Source organism: Dichotomopilus funicola, assembly GCF_033296635.1.
Source record: "Dichotomopilus funicola strain CBS 141.50 unplaced genomic scaffold C8A04scaffold_86, whole genome shotgun sequence".
Taxonomy (NCBI): Eukaryota; Fungi; Ascomycota; class Sordariomycetes; order Sordariales; family Chaetomiaceae; genus Dichotomopilus; species Dichotomopilus funicola.
The window spans coordinates 23364-35153 of NW_026944107.1; the positions used below are offsets into that span (position 1 = coordinate 23364).

An 11790-nucleotide genomic window follows, 5' to 3' on the forward strand; every position below is an offset into this window, starting at 1 on the left:
CTTAGCGTCGTCTCTGTGAGACGCTGTCACAATATAAGCCAGGACTGTGGGGCATTGAGCTACAGGTGCCCCCGACTTAGACCCAAGGCCCAGGCCTGGCCTAGGGGAGGTTTTAGGATCTGAGAAACACGTAATAGGATATCAGTATACCTAGGTACTCTTACCAGTTCTGGTGGATACGCTAATAGGATGTGGCACCCAGGTGAGAGAGATAAGCTCAGGGTGAGAGAGTGGGTAGGACGGCCCCTATCGAGCCCTAACCCTCCCTATACGCAGTCTGGTAGATAAAAACGAGGGGATGTGGGACACGCTGCTTCTTTTGGTCCTCGCTCCGCTGGAAGCCCCTGTACCAATCGCGGCCTGCCAAAACACTGAACGGGTAGCGATTACAGTAGCGATTACAAAAACGAACCAAAACCGCTGCCGCGTGTATAGAGTACCTCTCGCCCAAGCTTAGATAGGTACGCGCTCTGACCTGAGGATCGTATAGTCAGCAGGCCCCTTGTTTTGTCTGTCCATCGACCTCGGCGCAGCGCCACAGTCGGTGGAGCTGTTGCAGGGTTGTGAAATCGACTGCACGGTTGCCCTTCGTGTTAGACTGTCTACGCTCCTAAAGTTAGAAGGTCATACAGCAACCGGAAATCGTTGGACATTATGTTGGCTATTTATTAGGGAACATTTCTTGGTTATCTATAAGGAGGCGAGAGGCCCCAGGGGAGCGAGGGCCTAATCTTGGACTTAACTTAGTTATTGCATGCAAAAGGTGGAGCCTACACTCCATAAGGCCGTTCGTACTAGGAACCTTGCTCCCGTGCGCGCTCTTATAAAGCACGCAGTAAAATGGGAACTTTTCCGACGTGGGGCGTATTATATCGAAGTAATGACTTCACCGCTCGGGATGGTCAGCATGCACAAGCCAAGCCATTTGGAAGCCGCTAGTCAATATAGGTTGCGGTGGGGGTCTTGGCCGACGGACTTCATAGGAAGTGATGCGTCGGTCCGAAGGATCGAAGGATTGAAGGATGAGCCTCACTGAGTTTACGGTACGCGACCCTATCAAGTCGGTTGATGGTGGGAGCGCGAATAAGAGGATTGCGTATCTAGCCAAAACGGGGTTGCCTATGCAGTAAGACTCCTGGAAGACCCTCCTCGGGAGTCGACAGCGCGCCTCGCTGGCGGACGGACCCCATAGGTCGACATGTAAGACTTCATTCCGTCTGCCAAAGACATCCCCGCTGTCAGCTACGCAGGCACTCGCCTGGTAGTAGGGCATATATAATGTGACCAAGAAATCTTGAAGCCAACAGATGTTCCTTTCGTCTCAACCAGGTGCATTGTATTGAGCTTCCACTCCCAAACCTGCACTATGGGCCCATACATCACGCTTCCCGACGCCGTGGACGAAGTAGACGTCGTCATCGCCGGAGGTAACAACTTCCTCTCCCACTGCGATCTCTGTTATCCAACCAGCATCTGACGCTCCAAGGTGAGAACAGGAGGCACAGCCGGCTGCGTAGTCGCCGCCCGCCTCGCCGCGGCGCTGCCCTCGCTGTCGCTGCTTCTGATCGAGGGCGGCGCCGACAATGCCGGCAACCCGACGGTGTCCCACCCCTTACTCTTCTTTACCCACCTAGACCCCAAGTCGCCGAACAACATCATGTACACGTCTTCAAGCCCCGAACCGCAGCTCGCGGGCCGCCAGCTGGCGATTCCCGCCGGCGGAATATTGGGAGGCGGCTCGTCGATCAACATGATGGCGTACAGCCGCGCGCTGCTGAGGGACTGGGACGCATGGGAGACTGAGGGGTGGAGGGGCGAGAATATGATTCCGTTTTTGAAAAAGGTTGGTACAGGCACATGCACTCTATGGGCAGTGACAGTTTGCCCGCCGCGCAACGTCACACAGGAGCAAAGCTGACAACCTCGTGATGAAAAGTTCGAGACCTACGTCGGTCCCGGTGACGCAGCCATGCACGGATCCTCGGGCCCCATCCAGGTCTCCCGAGGAACATTCGCCTCGCCCCGGGCAGCGACACAGTTCATCTCCGCCGCGGAGTCGCTCGGCTTCCCCGAGGTCGAGGACCTCAACGACCTCGTGACCGCCAGCGGCGTGCAGCGGCAGCTGCGGTACATTTCGCCCTCGGGCCTGCGGCAGGACGCGGCGAGCCGGTACCTGCGCCCGCTACTAGAAGACGAGCGGCGCCAAAACCTGCACGTGCTGCTGGAGCATAGGGTGGGGAGGGTATTGTTCGAGGGCACGCGTGCCGCGGGGGTTGAGTTCATGGCCAACCCAGAGTTCCAGCGGGACGAGCCACCAAAGGCACGCAGTGTGCGCGCCAGGAAGATGGTGGTGGTGTCATGTGGCTCGCTGGCGTCGCCGTCGGTGCTGGAGCGGTCGGGCGTGGGCAGCGCGAGCGTGCTGCGCCGCGCTAGGGTGGAGCAGATCGTGGCTGACCTTCCCGGCGTGGGCGAGGGATACCACGACCATCCGCTCATTTTACACTCGTACCACACGGCGCTGGAACCGAGTGAGACGATAAACTCTGCGCTGACGGACCCCGAGGTGCTGGGGAAGTGGCTGCAGGAAGGGAACGATATTCTGGGCTCGAATGCACAGGAGGTGGCGTTCAAGGTGCGGCCTAGCGACGAGGATGTCGCGGGTATGGGGAGGGAATTCCAGCATCGCTGGGAGAGGGAATTCAAGAACGGGCCGCCGCGGCCGTTGGTGGGAGGGGCTTTGGTTATGGCGTAGGTTGGCCCCCGGCCACCATGTGACAAGATATTCCTGACTTAGACTGACGACCTTCCAGCTGCCTTGAGGATCCCTCACCGGCACCACGGCAGAACATCTCCATCTCCAGCTTTAACCTCTACCCGGAGTCGCGCGGCTCCCTGCACATCACGGGGCCCAGCCCCAGCGACCCGGTCGACTTCCACAGCGGCATTCTCTCGGACCCGGCCGGTATCGACTTGACGGAACAGGTGTGGGCGTACAAGACGCATCGCGAGATGATCCGGCGCACGCCCATGTACCGCGGGGAGGTGGCCGTGACGCACCCACGTTTCCCAGCCGGTTCTGCGGCCGCGTGTGTCTACTTGGACATAACGGCCGATGCGGAGGAGGAAGAATCGACCAAGCGGCGTCGGGAGCGGCTCACGTACACGGCCGAGGACGACGCAGCGATAGAGCAGTGGTTGCGCGAGCACATCGGCACGGCGTGGCATCCTCTTGGTACGTGCAAGATGGCGCCGCGCGAGAAGGGCGGCGTGGTGGACAAGAACTTAAGTGTTTATGGCGTGCAGGGACTCAAGGTCGCGGATCTGAGTATTGCTGCGGGGGGCATTGGCGCCAACACGTGTAACTCGGCCTTTGCGGTTGGCGAGAAGGCGGCTGATATCTTCATTCGGGAATTGGTTGGAGATAGTCAAGCGTGAGAATCGTCTTAGGCCGACAAGGTGCCATCCAAGGTCAGAAAACTGATTCCCAACGCCCTTAACGTGACAAGTTGTTGACCAAGCAAAAGAATCTGCGCATTTGTCATGATTCAGGAATCTGGGAGGTGCTTAACCATTTGAGAATAGGAAGAAGCGCGTATTGATGTTCCGGGTCGATAGCCGTATTCATTGCGGATCTCGGCAAATCCGTCACTGCCATCTCTATTCGATGACGAGATGCTAGAAAGCGGGGACGGCGCCCTGCAGGAGGGGAACTTTTAGGTGGGCATTCGAGGGTGGGTTACTCTCGACCCGCACCTGCCCAGATAGACGCTCCTTTCCGCCGAAGGGGAAGTACTTATTGACATCATGTCTCCTTGAAACTTCAAGCTGTTCTACTCTTCAAGGTCAGAGCTGTGTTCCTTCGTCCTCGCACATACAAGGACAGATTGTAGAGCTGCACCGATCTACAATGTCGTCTGAAAAGATCTTTTTCGTTGACCTGACAAGCCAAAATGGCACGGCGTGATCGTTGGACCCTTGGAGAAGTACTTTCGATAACACAACATGAAACCGTAATTGGAAACAGCATCTAACAATACCCATTTCGTCTTCTGCTGAACCTCAAAGGCATCGAATACGAGACATATTGGGTACGATATCGATGCTCTCCCTAAGGGAAATCGACTGTCTCAAGAGCTGGAACTGATCCTTCTGCAGGTCGGATACTCCGAAATCCATGATACCCTCGACGGACTGTGAGTGACTCTTCAGCTTTCGTGAGGCGCGAGGGATATTAGACTACCCGAGGGCGGCATGACGACATGAAGTTTCATGGGAATATTTAGCGCGTGGGGTTTCCCGTGGGTTATTTAATTACGCCCAGTCAATTTCCATCGACAAAGTATGCTCAGGACCAGACCGACATCGCCCTCGGTGTGGTTGCGCCTCTCTCTTTTTCTTTTTTTTTTCCCGGGCATTCAGCTGGCTAGGAACTCGAATACACAGCCTAATTAGCCGTGACCGCCGTCGTCAGTCTAAGAATCCCAGTTGCCACAAGATTTTCATCAAGTTTTGCACAGCAATCATCTATTGTACTTATGCAACACACTCTTTGCATTCGCTCTGGAATGGCTTGTTTCCAAATGAGGCGTAACGCCGCGGCAGGCGTCCAATTTAGGCCCTCTTGTCTTGCTTCCCCTAAGATGCGGGGCAAAGTAACCCCGACACTGGGCCTTATAAGGGCGAGCCGCTTTGAAAGCCTCACGTTCGTCTGAAGAAAACCACAAACGTCACAGAAAAGCACAAAAATGCTGTGTGAAACCTGCTTACAGATTCCCCTCGACCCATTTCTGCCTCACGAGGCTTGGGGGTCGTACCGAAACGGCCGAGCCTGGTTTGGAAACGCCGTAGTTAGGGACGGCAAGGACTGTGTCGACCAACTGCGCAAGTCAAGCGAGGCGGGATGCCACCTGTGCACCCTCATCTTGGGCGCGCTGGACGGTGCAGAACCGGCTTGGGCCACCAACGAGTTCACCGGCTCGGATCACAGGCAACTGCTACACGAGCCCCGGCAACGGCGAGAAGAGGGGCAGTTGCTAGAAGCTCTTCAAATTGGCGTGCTAAAGGAGGGAGAGGTTATCATCACCGACGGCGATCGCACCGCTGGGCTGTATTGGGAGCTTGAGAGCTTGAATTACGGACATAAACAACGTACTTGCGCCCGCGCTCTCAAATGAGTTCTAATCAAGCGAATCGAGCTAACTACGTTACTCATAGTCCCCGTCCATGACCGAGTGGACTGCGAGAAAAACTTCGCCCTGGCAAAAAGCTGGATCCAGACGTGCATTCAACAGCATGATGCCTGTCGGTCCGGCAGCGAGCCCGAGTTCCTCCCGACCAGGTTGATTCACGTCGGCGATCCTGCCCAGGGGAAGCCTCCGCGTCTCGTTCTCACTGCCCACTTCCCCTTTCCCGAGCAAACTCATTATCTCGCGCTGAGTCACTGCTGGGGGACGGACAGTGGAAAGACAGTGACCAAGACGATGACGTCCACGCTATCCGCACAACTCGAGCGTATCGATGCCGAGAGCTTGCCTAAGACGTTCCGCGACGCTATGGAAGTAGTCCGCCGCTTGGGCTATCACTATCTCTGGATCGACTCTCTCTGCATCATACAGGATGATAAGAAAGATTTTGAGGTCGAGTGCAGCAGCATGCACCTTGTCTACTCGCAAGCGTTATGCACCATCGTAGTAGGTGCCCTTTGCCTCGCACACCCACCCGGCCGTGCGTGAACCTCCCCGAAGAATTTGTGTTGACATCATCATTCCAGGCCGCAGATTCACCGGACGGAGACGGCGGCTGTTTTGTCCCCCGGAACCCTCTCATGGCCAAGCCGTGCGTTGTGACCCTCAAGAATCTCCGTCGCCCTTACTACCGCACCAACGGTATCATGGACGTCATCCGAGGTCGCTTCCCCAATGAGCCCGACGAAGCCCAGGTTACCATCTACCCTAACTTCGGCCCCTGGGTCCAGGGCATCCAGCGCGGCCCCGTGTTCCGACGCGGCTGGTGCCTCCAGGAGCGCGAGATGAGCCCGCGCGTGCTGCACTACACCAGGGACCGCCTGATGTGGGAGTGCCGCGAGTGTACCGCGTCCGAGGACAAGCCCGAGCTGGCGGCCAAAAAACAGACGAACGAGTCGCTAGCGGCCCATCTGTCCAGCGCCCGCTTGCTGGACGATAAGGACCTGCACGCCGTCTCCAAGCTGGCCAGCCGCGTGCAGCTCAAGTCGCACAAGTGGGACAGGCTGGTCGAGGCCTACTCAAGACGCCGGTTGTCGGTGGCCACCGACAAGTTGCCGGCTATCTCGGGTATGGCACGGGTCCTCGCGGAACGCCAGCCCGATGAGTATTTCGCGGGGATCTGGAAGGGGAACTTGCTCAAGGGCTTGTCGTGGTTCCCGCACAAGTCTCGCGACCCGGCGCTGGCGCTTGTCCCTGCCGAATCCTGGCCGCCGGGCCCGGTTGATGCCGGAATCCCATCGTGGTCGTGGGCCGCATACGACGGTCCTATCACGTTTGTGGGCGATTCGTGGTTCAGCGGCGGATGGAGTACCATCGTTGGTCCTGATGGGAAGGACCAGTGGGTGAAGAGCGGACCTGAGATTAAGGTCGAGTCCGTCTCGGTAACGCACGACAGCATGGACACGTTTGGGAGGGTTGCCGGGGGAGAACTTCTCCTCGGGGGGTGGGTAGCCGGGTTAATGCTGAATGAAGCTTGCCTGATCGAGTCGGAGACTGCAGGTCAGTCGAAGAAACCGCCATTTGCATCCAAGTGTTACAGCGTTCCCGTGGACGAGACAGCGACGGTTACAGTCTTCTTTGACTACGACGTAGCGGAACTGCCAGTTGACACCACTGTTCTCTGCTTACAGCTTGGGACCGGAATCAGCGTCAGGGGTGGGAATCCAAAGGCGGATACGGGGTTGGCACTGATGGTGGCATCAGCGGGATCGTTCCGAAGGGTAGGCATGTTTGAAATTACGGGCAATAAGTCGCGATGGCACGATATGAGAAAGCGGGAGATTGTCCGGATTGTCTAGTACACCGGACTCCCCTGTCGGCACAGACCGCGCTGAACGAAGCGCGAAACGCATCAAGACCGTTCCTAATGGGATTTCCCTCGATGATAGTTGACCTCGATTACGGTACGATTACGAATGGCATGCTGTCAATGTGAGCTGGAAAGAAGCGAAAGGGAATTTCTCGTCCTTTTAACCTTTTTAGCTCGAGCCCAACCGCCACGCTGCAGGACTGCGCCACTTAGTGGCGCTAGGCATGGCGGACGTGGTGGCCGCCGTTTGGGCAGCGACAGTTCGCCCACCATGCGTCCATTCATGCCCCTGTCGTTGCAAGCTTTCCCCGCCGGCGCGCAGTGTCCATTTCCCTCATTTGCCCTTACCGAACTTCGCCGCGACTGCATGGTCATATCCCGGGCTAGAGCTTGAAACTTGTAGTCGCCATCACGATGGACCCCGTCAGCGGGCTCGCCTTGGCGTGCAACATTCTGGACATGATTGAACGTGGGTACAAATGTGCGGCCACTATTAAGAAGCTGCACGATTCGCAAACCGGCCTCCTGAAGCAACACGAAATGCTTGTCGGCGAAACCGACACACTCTCTGACATTGCCGGCGAGATTGATACACTCTCCGATATTGCCGGTGCGTTGGAAAAGACCCAGCAGGAAATCCTCAAATCGCCAGTCGACAAACGGATGAGCGAAATCGCCAAGAAATGCCTGTCTATTTGCGCTGCCATCCAAACCCTCGTCAACAAGTGTAAACCGGAAAAGGAGGGGTCTGTCCGCTCTGCCACAAAAGCTTTCGTTTGCATCCGTTTGCGGAAGTCGGACATAGAGACGCTGCAGTCGGAGCTCGCGAGCGCCCAGAAGATAATGGACTCTTTGGTGATGACTAAAACGCTGTATGTTGCGGCCTCGGACCCCTACATTGACTCACAAGCTTCTGACGAACTTGAATCTAGGAGAGACATGACTAGGCTCAGCGAGTAGCTGGGTGACGTGTAGCAGAAAATCGAGAAGAATGCCCGTCAATCGAGATCCCAAATATTGGAGGTTTCCGACACGCTCCGCGTGCTGTCCAGCAGCCTCAATAAGGCAGCTCAGTCCAATGACTCTGGCCAGTCCAGTTCGGTCCTTGAAAAGCTCCAGGAACTCCTCTGTGCCGCCACCGAGGCCACTGAGGCCTCCAAGATCAGCCAAGTTCTAGACGAGCTCTATTTTCCAACGATGAAGGAGAGGTTCAGCAATGTTGGCGAGATTGCCCCACGGACATTTGACTGGATCTTCAAGGATTCGGGTACCTTTCTTGATAAGCAACCGGGCTCAAAGATCACTTTCCGGGACTGGCTGAGATCAGGCACCGGGATATTCCACATTGAGGGCAAACCCGGGTCGGGCAAATCGACCCTTATGAAACATATATGCGACCACCACGAGACTGAGAACTTCCTCCGCGAATGGGCCGGAGAGAAAAGGCTCATCACATGGAGATTCTTCTTCTGGAGGCCAGGGACCCCCGAGCAGAAATCCCTCCGCGGGCTTACCCGCGGCCTTCTCTGGGGAATAATTCGACGGGAACGTCAGCTCGCCAAGTTACTCTTTCCTAGGCTGTGGCGGCCGACCGAGTTCCCGGAGTCTCCCCCCTCGCAGTTCATCGATTTGTCCGACGAGGACGTCGATAAGGCACTTGGTCTGCTGGTAAAGGACCCTGAGGTGTTGAAGAAATATCGCTTTTGCTTCTTCGTCGACGGTCTTGACGAATTCGAAGAAGACAACAGAGTTACGTAGTACCAACTTACGCAGCATCTACAGCAATGGGCGTCAAGCCCGTGCCGGAACGTCAAACTTTGCGTCTCAAGCCGCCAACTTCCTGTCTTTTCCCACGCCTTTTCGCCAGCCCAAAGGCTCACCATTCATCTCTTCACCCACGAAGATATTGTGGCGCTTGTTGATGAGAGGTTAGAGCAAAATGGTGCGTTTCGAGAGCTAGCCAAGTCCGAGAAGTATCGATGCGGTCAGATGGTTGCTCAAGTCATTTCGAGGGCTGAAGGAGTTTTCCTCTGGGTTTGCATAGTGCTTAACCGGCTCGAAGATTCGTTACGCAATGGAGATTCGATCACCATGCTGGAAAGCATCGTAAAAACTGCACCCACCGAGTTAGACGACTTATTCAGCTATATACTCACCTCCATTCCGCTGCACTACCGCCGCCAAGCATTCATCATGCTTGCACTAGCCATGCGGTTAGATGACTTTCTGCTATCGGAAGAACTGAGAGACTCTGACTCTAGGGCTGGAAAGCCTGAATATGAAAACAGCGGCTGGAGGCTTAGCTTGTTCTCATGTTCCTACCTTCTCGAGGGTTTGGACGATAAGAGCAAGAGCCTCGAAAAGGTCGTGAGAAAGGTTCCTAAGTCTCTTCCCAACAACACTGCCGACTTTCGCACTCGAGTTGAACTTGGAAGTCGGGGGGTCGCCGCCCGGTGTAAGGGACTTCTTGAGAGGCGGGATGGGATGGTTGTATTTATCCATCGCTCTGTCCCTGAGTTCCTCCAGAAATTCCTCGCCAAGACGCTTCCAACTCCTGAGTTCAATGACGAGATCGCTACTTGCACACTCGCCTGGATGACGCTCATCGATCTTAGTTACCGGGAGAAAAAGAAACTGTATGGACACGCCAACAAGGAGCCTTACCTCATCTTCGATTCACAGGGAGACAAGTATGACCCGGAGAAGAAAGACCTGTGCGCACCTACTGTCTTGATTAACAAACGTCTCCATCCCGGTGCACAGCTTGATTTTTACCTTCCCATGTTATTATTCCAGATTGGACGAGTTCCTGCCACCGACCCTGAGTTGATTATGCCGCTTTTGCAGCAGATCGAGCAGGAACTCTTATATCACCAATTCGGGATCAGGACGTTCAATGAAATCCCTGAATATCAACGCCACTACTACGACATGGTCAGTTTGTATTCAAGTGCCTGCGTCGGGGGTCACAATGAACTCATTTGTTGGGACCATGAGAACAAATCCCTCTCTCTCACAAGGGGCCAAGACTGGATGATTGCAAATCTTCTTGGATCGGTGATCCACAGGCTTCCGTTTTATCGCGGCGGAACGACTGTGGAGTTTTACCTACACCGCGATACGACCATTGTAGAATATTTCTTCCGGGCGGGTGTCTCCGCCGCAACACAAGTTGACCTCAACCCTCATGATCTACCCAGGATAGGATCTCCAGCACTGCGCTCTGAGCTTGGGGTAAAGCCTCTGCTACCTAAACCAAGCCACCGGTCCCCGGAGGACTCGATTCTCCTGGAGGGAACTGCCCATAGGGCAACCCTGCGAGATCTGTTCGTTGTTTCTCTCCTAATCAAGCCTCGTTACAAATTCACGGAGAGATTTCATCTTTGCCTGTATCCCTTCCCGCCTGTTTTTGGGGAAATGCTACAAATTTTCATGAAGTATGGCGCGACCTTTTCGATAACGATGTCACTAGACGATCTATACCGCCGAAAGGAATTTGATCCCGATCGTGACATTGAGCTGCTGCCATCTGATTCAGAGAGCTACGACGACGACGATGATGATGAGGGAAACGGTAACACTTGGCTTATGACGGGCCGACCAAAATACCAAATTATGAGGCGGATCGGCCTTACAAGGGACGGAAATTGGAGGAAGCTCATCACATTTGATGGTGTTATAGGTTCTTCTGCCGAGCAGCTACGGTCATTTTGAGAATTACTAATTTCCTCTGGCGGCTCGATCACACTGGGCGAGTTTCTGCGCTTCATAGGCGGCCCATGTTTGGACGTGCCAGTGTCACCCGTTGATGATGCTCAGCCCGATGGCGGTCTCGCAGCGGCTCCTAGTTCTTCACCCGACGAAAGTTTCGCGGCCGCGCCTCTGGACGTCGAACGCAAACAACAACCACAACAACAGCGGCGGCAGCAGCAGCAGCAGCAACAACAAACCAAGGAAACTTTGGAAAAGGCAGAGACATCCGGCAACGAGGATCTTGGAAGCCAGGCTACCAAACAGCCAGGCCTTTTCCCTTGGGTAACGCTAGGTAAGTAGCGCAATAATTACCTCGCCTTCGAAGTACCTTATTAACACCTAATTAGCAGTTGTGATGCTGGCAGCAATTCTAGCTTATTTCCTACCAGCATTCTGTTAGTTCGGCTGGTCTCCCTGCTCCGATATTGTGGGACGGGCTACCGTGGAAAAGGTAAGACCTCTTTACCCAACTAAGCAAATGATTCCTTGACCCCTCGTCCGTCTAATAGAGACACTTTCCCCACGAGACCCTGCCCCTGATGTTGGATGTCGCGATGAGAAATAACGCTGACCTGGAGTTATGGCAGTGTTTCCAAAGCCCCTGTGTCTAAATCGTGGGGACAAGCCGGTGCCGGGGCTGAGGCAAGACCTTACGGGTGGGAATGACATCTCGGAGCAAGGGCGGCGTGTTGTAAGGGATAATGTTGGGTTGCCGGGTGTGAGCGGTCGTGAGGGAGCGCCGGTGGCTAGGGGTAGGGGGATTTTAGTTTAAGGGGGATTTCATAGGTAAACAGGCGGAGTTTGTACCGAATCAGGGGTCTTCGTTGGGAGGGACACGGCCTTGGTCAGTAGACGAGACGAGGAGGATGAGGGAGTGATCAAAAGGTACAGAATTGCCTCAGTACTGCAGTCTACTCTTCACAAATGCCTCGTGCACTGCCCACTAACTTTAAAAAACGCCTGTGTAAAAGTACAGTAGAACCC

General features: G+C 55.1%; 3 protein-coding genes across 3 annotated transcripts; all 3 read left to right on the forward strand.

Annotated features, from left to right (window-relative positions):
• Positions 1–1366: 1366 nt before the first annotated feature.
• Positions 1367–3435, forward strand: C8A04DRAFT_32336 (alcohol oxidase-like protein; the record flags this gene model as incomplete). Its single annotated transcript, XM_062782064.1, has 4 exons — positions 1367–1427; positions 1497–1843; positions 1937–2748; positions 2811–3435. 4 exons carry the CDS (start codon positions 1367–1369, stop codon positions 3433–3435), a joined length of 1845 nt encoding a protein of 614 aa, XP_062633500.1.
• Positions 3436–4745: 1310 nt separating this feature from the next.
• C8A04DRAFT_40144 (heterokaryon incompatibility protein-domain-containing protein) lies at positions 4746–7042 on the forward strand (the record flags this gene model as incomplete). Its single annotated transcript, XM_062784843.1, has 3 exons — positions 4746–5148; positions 5215–5690; positions 5771–7042. The coding sequence occupies 3 exons, from the start codon at positions 4746–4748 to the stop codon at positions 7040–7042; spliced, it is 2151 nt and encodes a 716-aa protein (XP_062633501.1).
• A 425-nt stretch (positions 7043–7467) lies between these two features.
• On the forward strand, positions 7468–11371 carry C8A04DRAFT_40145 (uncharacterized protein; the record flags this gene model as incomplete). The annotated part of the gene is made up of 8 exons (XM_062784844.1): positions 7468–7667; positions 7706–7780; positions 7986–8009; positions 8061–8721; positions 8827–9420; positions 9613–10735; positions 10769–11098; positions 11316–11371. 8 exons carry the CDS (start codon positions 7468–7470, stop codon positions 11369–11371), a joined length of 3063 nt encoding a protein of 1020 aa, XP_062633502.1.
• Positions 11372–11790: the final 419 nt, after the last annotated feature.